Source organism: Pygoscelis adeliae, unplaced genomic scaffold, assembly GCF_000699105.1.
Source record: "Pygoscelis adeliae isolate BGI_AS28 unplaced genomic scaffold, ASM69910v1 Scaffold31, whole genome shotgun sequence".
Lineage (NCBI taxonomy): Eukaryota > Metazoa > Chordata > Aves > Sphenisciformes > Spheniscidae > Pygoscelis > Pygoscelis adeliae.
Window position 1 is genome coordinate 1,876,019 of NW_008824233.1, and position 15,906 is coordinate 1,891,924.

At 37.0% G+C, this 15,906-nt stretch overlaps 1 protein-coding gene across 1 annotated transcript in view; it reads right to left on the minus strand.

Annotated features, from left to right (window-relative positions):
• PRSS12 (protease, serine, 12 (neurotrypsin, motopsin)) overlaps positions 1 to 15,906 on the minus strand; it is a 38,113-nt gene that overhangs the window by 8,101 nt on the left and 14,106 nt on the right. The window contains exons 9-13 of the mRNA XM_009334941.1: positions 15,264 to 15,460; positions 11,993 to 12,134; positions 5,655 to 5,860; positions 4,910 to 4,988; positions 2,662 to 2,784 (exon numbers count right to left, since the gene is read on the minus strand). Of these exons, the coding sequence (XP_009333216.1) occupies positions 2,662 to 2,784; positions 4,910 to 4,988; positions 5,655 to 5,860; positions 11,993 to 12,134; positions 15,264 to 15,460 (747 nt within the window). The remainder of the gene's footprint in view (positions 1 to 2,661; positions 2,785 to 4,909; positions 4,989 to 5,654; positions 5,861 to 11,992; positions 12,135 to 15,263; positions 15,461 to 15,906) is intronic.

Consider the following 15,906-nt stretch of genomic DNA (forward strand, 5'->3'; position numbering starts at 1 on the left):
CCTAAAGAAGTACTTAAATAAGAGTTATACTATTAGAACAGTACAATGTTCAAGTAACACAAGTATTTCCTAAAATAACATCATGGTCATTATAATTTCCTTTTTTCTATGCCTCGTATTTCTAATTATCCGAAGTGAATATTTTTTTTATGTGTAGACCTGCAAATTCCCTATAGCTGTCAGAACCACTCAGGAGAAAACTTGCTAATAAGATGGGTGGCTTGTAAAAGGAAAAACAGCTTCAAACAATTTTTGATCTTAAATTATGTGCCTATGAAATTAGAGAAACCAGTAATGCTGCTATACTACTGGCAAACAATTCCTAGCATCATGCATAAAATTGTGTTTAATTTTTATCCATAGTACAGATGAGACCGCTTTTGTTATTTAAGCAGTGTTCCAATTTCCAGGATATGAGAAGTGGTATACTGGCCTTTCTCTTGTCTGTCCATGGAAAATATGTGAAGAAGGCGTTTGATCTATAGATAGCTCTTGGAAACCTAGCCCCTTAAAATGACTCTGAGATCATTAGGAAGTTCAGCCCAGTCTGTCCAATGTCGTCTTAGAGCTAAAGGTGCCTTCTCTCTTTCACAGTAAACAGTAGTGCATCCACAGGCAGTTGGAGTTGGATGCTTACATCTAGGTTGCGCAGTTTTAAATGCAACATCTGGGGCAAAACAATACTTTGGTCTCTGAGACCACATGTAACAGTTTTAGGATAGCCTGTAACAGACCCTCAAGCGGCTGCACCAATCTGGAAGTATCAGAGTGTACATTGCTCCAGCCAGGCCGCTGCCCCATCACGTGGGTGTTCAGCAAAGTATCCAAAATGGGCACGCTTTGGCATTCAGTAATGACTTGGAGCCCCAGCTACGTAAGCAGGCCGTTGGGAAGAACAGGTAATGAATGTATTCTGTGGGGAGTGCTTACGTAAGAATGTACTGCAACTGCAGCAGCACAGCAAATACTAACTTGTTTCACCAGACTTTGTGAAAGCATTCTAATAAGGCGAAGAGTTGGGTAACTGAGATCTTGATTTGCACACAGAAAACATAACTGGCTTCCTGTGACCTCCCTTTTTCTTTCCTTGAAGAGGATCTTTGAGGTAAAGTAGCAGAAAGGACTGCCTTGTTTTCAAGCCTTTAATCAAAGGCTTTCTCAAGAGCTTAAGTTGCATCCTTAGTAATCGCTATAGAGAGGATGAACAGGGGAATAGGAAGTCATTGTCTATAAATTTTGATGATAGCAACTGAAGTGCTTTCATAGTTCCACAGAAACATCTGGGACATCAGTTGAAGTAAGCAGAAATTTTATTGAGTTTGACCATTTCAGATTGAAATATTACCAAGAAAAGTCCTTCATGATTTTCATGAAACATGAAAATGAAAAGATGTGCGTCTGGTGCTAGGCAAAGGTAACACTTTCCATTCGAGTAAAAGTATATCTGACTCTTCCTTCTAGTTATTAGTGTGCAAAAGGAAAGGCTCAAAGTCCAAAGTTAAAACATTCGCAGCCCACTTGAGCAAATTCTAGCAAATATCCTCAAAACTGCAATGCCGTTCTGTACTTTTACTCCCGCCCATACTGCAACCTTTTGTAAGAAATAAAGTGAAATAATTGCTGTTGAAATCTTAAAATACTAGACCAGCTTCCTTACTGTGCAAGTTGATGCTTTTATACTACAGTAACTTCATCAGCAGTGAATTCCTGATGTCAAAATTACTGACGAGGGGATATCATAAAAAGTGAATAGGGGAATTATCAGTAACAGAATATCTGTTTCTGCAAAAATGGGAAAAGACATTTAAAAAAGCTACATAATAGCTTAATACTGAGAATTGCAGAAGATGTTAGACCAAGTAGATCAAATGTGATTTACAAGGGAGTGTAAGTTGCAAACCAGTTGCTAAACATACGGAAAGGAGCTGAATTTGGCATAGTTTTATTAGATGCCACTGTCAGAGAATTATACCAGTATAACCGCTTAGGCAGTTATTTCTTTATTAAAGGGAATGGGACCTTTGTTTAGATGGCTGCAAAAGACAATTCTTTATGTACGGTGAGATAACAGAGTAAGGCAGTTGCTCCAGCCTATTTATGAAGAATAAGCAAAACAGCTTGGTCGCGCTAGCATCCGGTGTACAGATTTACTTTCCTATTAGACTCAGCAAAATAAATAATAGTGCTTTACCCTCAAATGGGTTTGGAGGGACTAGTTCATCTAGTCACTGCAGTGTTACAGTAAAAATGTCTATCACTGCCAATATCTATCATTACCAAGAATAATCTGAAATATTACAGTCCCTGTGTTTGATGTTTGCTCGGTTGTCTTCACCAAAACCTGAAAGCGATAAGCTGCAGTTTTGTTGAACAGAAAGCTGTGTTAAAATGTCAGAAGTATTGTCTGTATTTTTTCATGGAAATGCTGAAGTTGTGAACATAAATCTCGTGAATGATGACACCCAGAATAATTTCAAGGTACTAGGTTTTTTTGGTTGTTTTATTTGGAGGGAAAGGAGGTTGATTGGTAGGTTTGGTTTTTTTAACCAAAGGCCAACTCTTTGGAACGGTTTTCAGTGGGCTTGAACTGTAATGTTTTTGCCTATACCCAGAACAACAAAATAGTTTGAAAATACACTTCACCATTGAAGAGAGACCTACCTTTTAAAGCAATGTGCAGCAGTGAGGACCCAGCAGCTGCTGATGAGAGTAGCACCACACAAGAGTCTTCCATCACCATGAGAAGATTTCAGTCGGAGTGCAACCTGCCATGGCCAGCCACCCCTACAGAGGACATAAGACGGGTTCAGGGCACAACGATGGAACAATAAGGTAGCTTGTCAGTTACCTTGAATGTAATCCTATTTAGTTTCTTTGACTGACGTAGCTTGCAAACCGTGTTATTTCTTGAGTAACACTTGAGAACACCTTTATATTCCTGCAGCATTCAGAATTCTATTTAACAATGGTCAGGATTACTTGACGGATTGTTTGGGCATCCAGCACTCTGAGCGCTTCCTCCCTCTGTCAATTATTTTAATTTTCCCTTCTCAGATTGCATTCATTGTGCCAAAAATACATTCTATGGGTTCCTCGCCAAATACCGTCCAAGTCAACAAACCAGAAATTTCCTGTCAACTGGAGAGGGGAAAGAAGGGAATTTCTTGAAAAGCTTAACCCAGCATCCTCTCCTGTCTGCGTTAATATCTTTGTCAGTTCTGAGCTGTTTGAAAAGGGAAGCTGGCAAACCAAGAGGTCTAAAGCAACTGTAGAAACCACGAGTAATAGATTAGCACCTTTTTTCAGCCTGTGATCATCTGTTTTGTATAGTAGATCTGGGATACATATTTGCAGGCCCGTGAAGACAGGATGGATTATTTTTTGCCAGTTTAATAGATTAGCAAAATACGGAATCGGAGAGAAGGGAGAGGGAGAGAGATGCGGCTGTAAGCAACAGCAACATCCAAGAATAAGCAACAGGTAGGCTTAGGTGTTTTCTGGCTACTGTCAACTTGAATAGGTATGCTGGAGTACAAGAGCTGCCCAGGATAATCTAGTCCAGTATCCTATCCCAGAGTTGCCAGTGCCAAATGTTTTAAAGTAAGGTGGAAGAATTTACTTCCCATAAAGCATAAAACAATTTAGACATTTTTTAGTTTTGGAAGGTGGGATTTAATATGTCTTTCCAAAATGGGGTAATTCGGACAGCTTTGGGTTTTCTAGTATGTATGTAAGTATCCAGCTCCTTTTTGAACTTTGTCAGGTTCTTTGTCTTAATGACTTCTTGTGACAATGAGTCCTTTTCTGATATTGTTTGTATGTTCCTTTTCTTGATTGTGAAGCATTTCTAAGTGCACTATTGGATTTCTCTCACCTTTTTGCTTCATCTAATGTCCCTGTGCTTATTTATTATGAGATCAAGTTCCTTGCTCTGACTTAATTGTGCAATCCATTATTTGTAACCGTTTCATTTCATCCAGTGTCCTTTGTACACATATTCCGAGACAATAATTCTCAATCTTCTTTTTCTGTACAATGCATTCTTTATTATTCCCATTTGTCTTTTTACTAAGGTAAGTAATACTACTTTGCTCTGTCTGATTGCATTTAAATGTTTTTCTGGGCTCCCTCTTGTTACTGTTCTTTTGAAGCTCCTCCACTTAGGCGGTGTCTTTTTTGAAATGGATTCATTGATGCTGTGCATGTATGTTGAAATAGGTTGCACAATGACGTGTAATGATACTGTAAGTGTATTTTTTACAATCCCTTTTGTAAGATTCTGTGAATATATATTTTTTGTGGTTACTCACGACTGTTAATAAAATAAAGCCTATACTTCCTATCATAGCATTTAGTTGTTGTAGTAGTAGTAGTATTCAGTTAATCTGTTTATATTAACTAAATGTAAACATGTCATTAAAAGCTAAGAACAAAGTGTTAACAAAAAGCCTGGTTTTAGAGCTGTGTCATCATCGAGGCTTATTTTGTGAAGGAAAATCAGGTCTTAGGCTGTGAATAATACCCAGGCCTTTTTTTCAGTATAGGTAGCATTCAAAACCTTGTACTCTATTCATAGCTCTCTTCATATAGCTCACATCCTGATACCGAGATATCCTGTGAAAAAAAGTAAAATGGCTATTTTGAAAGTTAGAAATTTAACTCAATCAAGGACTAAACCCATAAGCATTTACAGATTTTCAACTAATGCTGCAAGTATTTATCAATGAATATTTTTTTAATTTCCTGCCAAATATTCTTTGAGTATATTTCTGCTTCTACATCATGACAAGCCAAAAGAAAAACAACCAACAACCCTACAATAAAACCATAAATTAGAGAAACAGCTTAGGGCAAATACATGTCTTAGAAGCTTTATATTCAAAGTTACTTGTCTTTACCAAATATTTACCGTAAAGAATTTTTCCCACCAATTATTCGCTTTTGTCGACGATGTAGTAACCTCAGTCCACAAACAGAAGCAAGAGAATCTAAACCAGAAAGGGAGATGTAGACAGTATTAAATTCAAAATGAAAAGTAGCCAAACTTCAATGCAAGTTAACTAAAAAAAAAAAAAAAAGTGAAGGCTGAAGTTATCTGTGTTTCGTGGTAGTTTTTAACAACCAAATTTTGCTCAGGGAAAATACACTGAATTCTCTCAGACTTAGAAGTTCTTTTTAGCTGAGGTCTTTTGACTGTAATCACAGAGCAATTTACACATTTGTGCTCTGCTTCTCAAGTGTAGGATTTTTTTATAGGGTTCTTCCTTACTTCATGTAAGTGGAAGCAGAGCTTGGCATACCACATAGGTCTCAGTCCTCAGCTGAAGACAACCTATACCTTGAAAAGTTGAAAGTAGCTGTCTAGGTTTTTGCATTTTCATGTCCCTCGTACAACTTAAGAAACATGGCTGCTGTCAACTACGGTAGACAAATACCCTGTATCATTTGAAGAGTCTTTATGATTCCTTTGTGCAGCTGGCACAGCAATAAGATCACACAGTGTAAGCAGAGAGGATTTCCCACCACTTTTGTTTCTATAATTCTTTTGATATAACTGTTTCCTCTGTGAGGTGGGATTGTTTACATCCGTCTCTTCCTACCGTGACAGTTCCCAATCCGAACCTGTTGGTCTGCCACTCACAGCGGGGCTTCACCTTTATTGCTGTTCCCGGGGGCCTTCTTGCTTAGGTGGTCACAGATCACCCCCGCGTCCTCGCTGTGACGGCAGTTGTGCGTCCCAATGTCCTGCTTAATGCAGTCTGCCAAGGATCTCTCACTTCCTGTACACTTCACGTTATCCACGTAGATCGGGCCTTTGCCCTCCCCAAAATATGCCATTGTCCTTGCTCTAGCTGGACCTCTGGAAACAGAGCATTTTTTTTTTTATTAAACATTTTGAGGCATTGTTCTACATTTCACTCAATTGAAATATTTCAGAGTGAGTAGTGAAAGACATTGAGGTTTTATTCCAGGTCCTGTCACTGATTCACTTGATGACACCTTTTCTTCTCATTGACTCTGTTACTCTGCTAAGTAGAAAAAAAATAAGTGTAACAAAATTGCTACAGTTCATTAACCTAAAAAGTGCTTTTATGTATCTAGTTAGAAGGCACTATGCGAAGTATTTTACATTGTAACGGCATTGCAAAGATCTATAGAGCAAAATATGTGAAAGCTGCTTTTTCGTAATCTCTTTAATCCTTGTATTGAATCAGCATCTGTGAATGCTAAAAATAATTTGTTGTGGCCTGATTCCCTCAGAAAGATGGGCCAGTTAAATACAGTATACTTGCAGTGTAGTAGGAGCTATGATTTACAGATCTGTTAGTTGTTAATAGTTATTAACATATTAACATGCCATTTTTAAAGTGCACCCCACAGCTGAGTTCTAAAAATGTAATGTAGTTGGAGAAAGGCCGAACCCAGTTCAGTCTCAGCACCCACCTTTTCCTGGTAGGAACCCCGTACTTAGTGCCTCAAGGCACTTTACAAAGTGCCTTGAGCATGAGGTCAGTATGATAATCCTATGCTTCTATAAGTATCAAACCTAAGTAGTTAAATGTCGGACTTAGGACATTTTACTAGGGTTTGAAGTCCTGATCCTTATAGCTTGTATGTAGTGCCGTGCAGCTTCAGCAATGACTGCTGTGTCAGTTGTGTGAATGACCTCTTTTGAATGATGAACTTTTTTCTCAAATGAGGGAGTGGATGAACAAACACAATAAAAAATCAACACGAATTGTTGTTTTACAACATGAGATGTTGTAAGCATCTCCTTTGGTAACTTTTGTGATAGATTATTACTTTAATTACCTAGGATAATGCTTCTTAATATATAAATAGATGTTTTGTTGTATATGGTTTAAGAGTCAGAAAGAATTAAGAGTGGGAGACCACCCAACCGGCTCTACAGAGAAGTGGGGCAGGAAGCCACAGCCACCTGTAGGTGTGTCTGAACTACAAGTTTACGTATCAGTTAAGAGCAATTTACTGATGTTTTATTGTGATAAGAATATACGGCATTCTAGGTAACTAAAATGTTGCACTATATCATAGGTTTCCATTTCAAAGGATATGTTATAATTGCATATTGTAAAGGACAGTACTTCTATGTATACAAAAGGTTAACTGCATGAACAATGAAATGTTGGAGTAGAGAAAGAGAGTTTAACAACGAAAATGTACTAGGCAAGAAAGTATTTCCTTTTCCACCTCTTTTTATATCTCTTCTAATACCTGCAGTGTTGGGGAAGATAGGCGAGAATGGCATAAAGAGTTTATGCCCCTTCATCAGCTAGCGATTCTCTGTTGGGGAGGAATTTTGATTTGTCATACCATTTTCAAAGCTTCGTCATACTAGAAGTGTGGCTGGATCAAACTCAAAGAATCAAGCCCTCAGTTGCCCATATCCATATAATTGAAACATTAAAGTAATACATACAAGCTTCCTCCTTTTTCAAACTTGCACATAGAAAGCCTTGCCTGTTTGGATTTTTTTACTAGGTACTGAAGGGTAGGCGGGCAGGTTTTCAAAGTAGGGAATGTTGGTTAGAATGCATGAATTGTAAAAAGTCAGGAAACAGAAGTATGTAAAACTTTTGACAGAGATGATACCACAAGGTCAACTGTCCTTACACATTTTTAATTATTTCCATGGCTAGCATGTACTTACCAGATAATCCAAAGCCTTAACTGACTTTGGAACCAGTATAGGACAATCTTTGCCTAATGAGTTTAGTATGATTTAACTTGTCAGTCACAAGCAATGTGTCTCTTCTTGCTCCAAATATTTTTCTCTTGTGAATGATAATCTGATTACAGATAACTACAAAAAAATGTCCAACTCTCCAATACCCGTGGGCAGCTGATGTGTCCATGTATGCTATTACAAAATAGTGAGACAGTACAGGCACTCGTTGCAAATTCTTACCTAGTTTTGGTATCTCTATGTCAAGCAACAAAGTTTCTGCTTTAGGGCATTGCTCTAAAGATCCTCAGGATATTGAAAAAAAAAACAACTTTGTTGTGAATCACCACAGTATTCTTAGCCTTTCCCAGAGAAGCATTTATTGCAGTTTAGGATAGAATTGTCTCTGCAGACTTACCGGCTACTTAATAAGGGCACTGCCTCCGTTGGCTTACCAGATAAATCTCAAAGAATACTCTGTCATCTATGAGGTCACATATGTAAATATTTTAGGTGAAAGAGATGTAAAGAGACAAAGATGAGGGAGGGAACTTAGTGAGTATGGATTGCAATCATGCATTGACATGAACGGAATCATGGGACTTGGACTGCAGAGACTCTTCATACCATTATATGAAAGCTATCCATCTCTTACTGTGCATCAGTAATCTCTCAGTTTGCTGGTAATTGCTATGAAAGGTGTGTCCATACCCACTCGTAACAAAAAAAAACCCCACTGTTTAAATAGAACATCTACCAGGAAACAAATGTAAAAATTGTGATGTTCTAGAGCAAGGAGTGCAGCTTAATAGAGAAAATTATTTCATGTAATTGGGAGATCTCTAAATGTAGAATTGTTAAGTCTTATGTGTTTGTTACATGCTGGAATGTGCTCTTATAACTGGTTTTAGTCCACCCTTAACAAAGGTGTACGTGTCCCTTAATTGCTGCTTTCCAAGCCAGCTATTTATGCACAGATGACCATCAGAGAAACAACCTTTTTGCTTGCTCAGATCTGTCCCTAGATAGAAGGGCGGCTTCAGGTCTTATCCCCTAGCTTTTCTCAGACACAAGGCCATACACAATAACATGCTGAGCTCTTCAGATGCAGTATTACCATTATTCATATTACTGTTAATCAGGAAAGCCAGTTGATTAGTATAGATGGCCAACTACCCTAGAACTTCTTTTTTTCCTGTAGTAGATAATTTTTGGAGCACTAATGACAGGATATTTGTTCATTTGCGGGGGGAGGTATGTGTGCATGTGCATTATTATAAGCCTGTCCTAAATGAAAGGGGTCCAATTTTACTGGGCCACTTAATTCACTAAAATGCAAAAGCTTCTAAAACTGTCTTTTGCTCTTTACTCATTCTATCAAAATACTTTTGTATGTTAAACCCAATCACATAGTAGATAGCACTTCAGAAAAGGTGTGTGTTCTTTTAGTGTTTATCTTGCTACAAATATACTTTGATTAGGGTGCTATTCATTATTTTTATGTTTTCATGACTGGTTTTAGCCAATTAGTAGGGCTGTTTTCGAATGTTCTTTATATTATGTTTTTCTAACATTAATCCTGGATTTGACAAACTGGCTTAATGAGACATCTTTAAAACTAGTATTGCTTTGAACGTAGTGATCTTGCCAACTCGGGGATTTTCTTATTTCCGTCTCAGAATGAACCCTAGTAAATGGCTGAGAATGTTGCAAAGCAGGATTTCGTCAAATAAACGTACAGATAAGCACTGACAATATGAATGATACATGCAGGAAAAACTCAGTCCATTTTCTCAGTGTCTACCTTTTGCTTACACAAGTCTTCCTTTTTAAGGCAGTCTTTTCTCCCATTTGTGATAATAAATGTGTAAATTTTTTTTTTTCCCAAGGAATGTAATTCCCCAGTAGGAAAGACTTGAGAATTAAACATAGCATTGTAAAGGGAGTTGAAGGATACTGCTTAGTTTGTGATCAGTCCTAATGAAAACTGATGTCAACTTCAGTATTAGGTGCCTTTTGAATTCCTCCCAGGAGAAGGTCATAATGTGTTTATTTCTAAAGAAACAACATTCATCAACCCTCAAGCTCAGGTGCATGAACCCAGAAGCCCCAGCCTTGCTTTGGAACCGTCAAGTCACCACTGTACATAATTTGAACTTCAGCAAAAAGATCTGTGCATGAACTCCTAGGCCCAAAAGCAATTCCAGCTCATCAGTGCACATAACGGCATAGTCAGGTTTGTGGAATGCAACTGTCTAGACATAGGGTCACCAAGATCCAGCATTTCCGACAAGCTCTCCCAATTTCTAGAACCTAATTTTATGTGTCTATCCCTAGTCTTTCAGGAAACGTGCTCTGTTGTATCCTATAATCTTAACCCCCCATTCTGACATGACATAAATTGAGAATCCAGCCAACTGTCTGTCCTTGCAGAGATTTAAAAACAGAAGGTGGGGATAAGTGGTTAAGTTTGATAATCTGAGGAAGACATATATATAAGGCCAGAGAGGCTGAGGATGAAGCAGACTAAATGAATGATTCAGTGGGAGATAATGCAAGTCAAGTTTTGTAGTTTTGAAGCCATAGTCGTCTATTACTTACAAATAGGCTTTACTAAACGAATACCAGACAATTTTTAAAAGGCATACATTATGTGTTCAGACATAATTTGATGATACTCGGTTGCACAAACATTACATTGTTAGATACACTGAACAAATAACATGGTTTGTATTTCTCAAGCTCAGATTTCTTTACAGATACACTCAGAGAAGATATTTCACTAGTTTCCTGTTGTATTTCACTAGTGTTCTGGATATTTTTCAGCTCATATTAGTTCTGCTATTTATAAGTGTGCTCTATTGTTGTTATATCTTTACTGCTCTTCGGTATCCAGAAAAAAATTGCTTATGAGTGATCCAAACCCGATTAAGCGACTTAGTTCAAAAGTGACACATATACATTGCAGTGGTTTTAATTAGAGGGTGTTTTTGTCCTGTCAGGTCTATTCCTATATTAAATGAAGCTTATTAAAATTACTGTCTGCAGGCCAAAGCCATAATCCTTTGTATAACAGTTTTATCAAATCTCTAAGCTACATCGAGTCAAGCCACATCAGTAGATGAAGGAAAAAAAACCCATGAAACTAGGAATTCAGTAGCTGGTGTGCCTACATCTGAATCTGCAGAAATCATATCCACACCTTGTGACAGTGGACACTGACCTGTTGCTGTATGTCATTAAAAATATTAACGGTTATGTTAGAACCTATAAGGCTTTCAAAGTCATCATTAAGGTTCACAAAAGATAAATACTAACAATATGCAAAATTATGCCTTTCAATGAAAACAGATCAAGAGCTTTTTGAAACAATACAACCATGACCCCTGAAATCTTAGCCAAATTCCAGAAAACTTCAGTAAACTGTGGTAAACCAAGTCTAGGTTCTGAATATTTGCATTTTCTTTGCTAATGTAATGAAAAAGGCATTTTAAATTCCCCAAGGTTTTTCTGTGTATACTGTTACATCAAATCGCTAAAGCACTAGAATTTAGATTCCTTAGGTTTTTCTGTGTTGACTAAAGATCACTCAATTTAAAAATTGTTATATGAATGAAAATCGTCATTTAAGTATGGTGAAACACAGTTCTCACAAAATCAGAAACAAAACAGAGAATCTACATACTTCACAGAATATGTAATCATCTGTGCTATTCTAGATGTTAATATTAGTTTCCCTCATCTTTTCCAATTCACTCTAGCTTTTAAAAAATGTTTAGAAAAGATGAAAGAAGTAAATTAAGACCAGTTCGAGTGGCAAAGAGCACAGAGCAGATACACTAAATCAAATTCTCTTCTCAGTTACATTAGTGCAACTAATGTAAAAAAAAAAATTAAAAGCGGTGTAATATGTTTATATCATATAGACATGTAGCACCATAAGTGACAAATATAGTATTTAGTCAATAGCTTAGTAATTTGGAATATTTAAATTCTAAAAAAATATTTAATAACTAGCATTGACTTGCATTTCTGTTGCCAGTCAGACTGTGATATGCCTTTGAATATTAAGATTCCTTTTCTCAATTATGCTAGTTAATGAATACTCCTTTTGAAGACATAGCCTTACTACTTCTTACACGAATAGTATAAATACACTTTTCTACAAGAATGCCAAACCAACAATTTTTAAAAGGCATATATCATGTTACCAGACACGTGTTGGTGATGCTCAGTTGCAGAAACTTAACATTTTTAGATACAGCAAACAGATAACTTGAGAAACAGCTTAATGAGTTTGCTTACTTGTAGCCAAGCTGTCGACAGACTACAGCTGCGTCCTTATCAGACCATCCATCATCACAAATTGTGCCCCACTGGCCATTGATAAAAATCTCTACACGTCCTTCCTTCTTATTCTCACCATCCATCAGCCTGATGGGAGGACCTGGCAATAAATTACTGCTGTCAACTCACAACAACAGAAGCCAGAACTAGTACTTTAAGTCATTTTCATCACGTTCAGTATATAGGGTCAACCGATGTTTATGTTTGTCAAGCCTATTATCAGCTGTTAAAGTAGTCATATTTTTCCTGGCTGGCAAAAGGAAGCAGTTTGTACAAATTACAAGACAAATATGAAATACTACTGTATTTTGAACTTCAGAGTTCATCTGGTTCCTTCATTTCATGCAAATATGTGACATAGCTCAGAATTTGACCACAATGAGCACAGAACAATTCTCCCCCTAAAGGCAGAAAACACCCGAGATCTCTTTGATATGATACCCGTGCAAGCTGGACACGTTTTCCTTGCAGAAACTTTATTGGTGAATTTAACTATATCTCAATTCATAAATCCATTCTCAAACTGGCTGCTACCACTCCTCTTAACCACTATCTCAGCAAAAAAGTGCAGCATTGTGTTGAACTTCAGTTGTTACTTACCATTATGCATGCTGTTCTGTAGCATATTTTGTGTGATAGCATAATGTTCTACAGCATGTTATTCTAGACTAATGCATGATTATTTTTCTAGCAATTTAAATTGCTCGTTCAGATATGTTCATAATACAAAATCTCACTTATGTGGATTAGTCACAATTAATCACGGTTCGTTCAGTGCTTGGCCTGTAGTTAAATTTTGAATCATTACACAAAGTACATATTTGATTCTCACGTTAAAACTCCTTTATAGTATGCAAGCAATGCAAGCAGCCTTAAAACAGTTATGAATTCCTCTGAGGTCTCTTTATAATGTTTAAGTGACAATCACCTTCTAAATCTTTTAGTATGTCATACTTTGTAATCCTTAATACACTAATGAGAGTTTCTTTTTAGAATAATTGGAAAGACTGTTTCTCATTCTTCTAACCTGTTCTTAATCTTTTCTAAATCTGTAAGGATGAGAAATTACTTAATTATGCTCTTAAATAAAGCAGTATTTAGATACCTTTGCATTTGATATTTAATTCAGATTAATTTAGGGTATGAATAACTTTTGTATACCAAACCTTACTCTGCATCAGAGCTAGTTAAATCTGGCCGAGTTCGTTAATTAAAAGAGGAAAGATTTGAAAACAAAATTAAAGTCTGTTTGCTTCAAATGTCATTTAAAGCATATGGTTTATACTGGAGTTCATACTGTCTGGACAGTTACATGAATTAACTTTACCAACTTTCTGTTTAGCTACATTGTCATGATCTTAACATACTAAGCAAATGTTGTTGTAGTTATTGTAGCGTATTCTATCTCATTGTTAGTGTTCCTTAATGTCTGTATTTCCTCAAGTCATATCATCTACTAATTTCTCATATTTTTCCACTGAATTCATTCTTACAGGGAGAAAAAAAAAGGCTTTTTCAAATGCGGGGAAGTAAATGGTAACAATAGAGTCTTTGTCCACTTTCCAATCAGAAACCTTGTAGGAAATGTCAGATACACTGTCTTCATTTTCTTGTTGAAATGATGTGTTATTCTGGAAGAATATAATTTAGGTGAAAATTATACTTATATTACCCAGCTAGAGGCATGGGATATTAATGATACACTATAGCTATTTTATTGTTATCTTCTTGTGTTTTAGAAAAAAAAAAAAATTTATGAGCACAAAATTAATATAACTTGCTGGTAATGGGGGATGTGAGAATGTTACCATATGGATGCATTTAACTGAACCAGACCTCCTTCAGCTAAGATTATATTTTATAGGAATTTGAGCAAAGCAGCACAGATGGTTTGCATCTGTAAAGACAGCAGTCATGATCTGAATTCCTGTTATTTTTGGTCTGAGAAAATTCTTTCTACCAAATATGATTTGACATCATCTACATATAATGGAACAGTACTGCACCATAAAACATTCATTGGCTTGTGAGAGGTCAAAAGGCTATAAAGAAAAAGACTGTAAGGAGGGAGAGACGAGAAAACTACATGTGGAAGTGCTGACTGTTGTTACAACGGGTAGCGATGTTGTGCAGTAAATCCATGTCTTAGTTTGCAGGCTAGACCTTCAGTCTATAATTTCCAGAGAACTTCAGGCACCCAGGCATACAAATCTATTACATTTCAGTAGAAGCTGTGAATCTAACTCCACTAGTTATAATTCTAATTTCAAAATCGACTAAAATATACTTGGGTAGATAAAGAATATTGGCAACAATTTTGTAAAAGGCTACCTACTGACAAGCTACAAGCTTTGTATGTAGCAAATTTTAAAAATGAAACTTTTTCAGAATTGCTGAGCAACCCATTGTTCCCCTGTAATTTTTACTGTGCATATCTGATAGCCAGAATTCTTGTTTAATTATCTACATGTGGATTTAGGAAGCTTTGGAATTCATTTATATATATTTTTGTTCTACAGTGCCGCTATGTAATTAGTATTTTTCTCTCCTTTTATTGTCTGTCTTTTTATTCTTTTTTCATACAAGTTTGTAGGCTTTTTGACATTGGAACTGGCTCTTTGATCTGTGTTTGTAGTATCGCTCTGTCCTGGTCAGCAAGTGGGGCCCATTCACGCAGGCACAATATAAATGATAGGCAATAGTAATAACAAAGATAATTTCATGCTTCTCACCCTTCCTTCTTGCTGTCTCTGAACTTCCCCTCTTTCTCCATATCTCTTTTTTCGGATTGTCTGAATGTAAGGCCATAGGAGGATATACTATTGATTTATATTCCTCGGTGCTCAGGTATGTGTCCACCTTTTGATAGCATGAGACAGTTACTTAGGACTTGGAGAGTGCCGAGTGAAATGCAGTATACCATTAGGAAGTGCTGAATAGGTCTAAAGTCTGGTGAAGATTGAGAGAACAGGATCTCTGGAATCTGACTTTGTTACCTTACAAATTTGTGTTGATCTTTACTGTTCTGGCTGTTTATGTTCCTTTAAGCAAAGCTTGATTACTTCCTATGATCTTCAGGAGAAAAGTGAGCTTTTTTCCCTTCCTGTTCCTTCTTTGCACACATCTGCCAAATATTAAGATTTTGAGCATCCTTAAGTATACTATACTTTGCTCAGATCTGCACCCACCGCAATACTCATACTGTGACTTTACCAAAGAGATGCCTTACCAAGTGAGAGTTTATGGCTGTCGTTATCTGGATGACAAATGAGTCTGACATCCTCCTGATGGTTGCAGTCGTGGTTTCCCCACTCTCTCCTTGAGCATTGCAGAAGGTTTGTCTCCTTCCCTGAGCAGCTGACATCATCCAACCAGATGGGCCCAGAGCTTCCTTCTGAGTAGCTCTCAGGCACGCTTTTTCCATACCTGCGTAACACATACATATACATAACGTTTGGTCCGCAGTGGTCAGAGGGCATGTGATACTTAAGCACTAGAAAGGAAGGCAATTATTTCAGGTTTCTCAAGTAGTAACAGTAAACAGCGTTAACCATGACAGAGCAGGTTCAGTTAGCATTAAATTCAATGAGAGCACCATATGCTGCTTCTTTGGTAATGTTTTTTTTGAAGGAATTACTGTTACATTAATACAAACTTGAGAATGTAATACCTTTGATTAAGACCTCCCTTCAATCAAGCATATGGCTGTCTCGCTGACTTTGAGACTTAAAGCATGTTCTTAGTATTACATATACATTTAAATGTCACAATCTGGGGGAAAAATGAGACAAAATTCTTTTTTGAATGTGAGCTGTTACAATCTGAAGGCAAGAGAACAACCACCTCGTGAGAGTGTATCTTTGTAGCCGCAG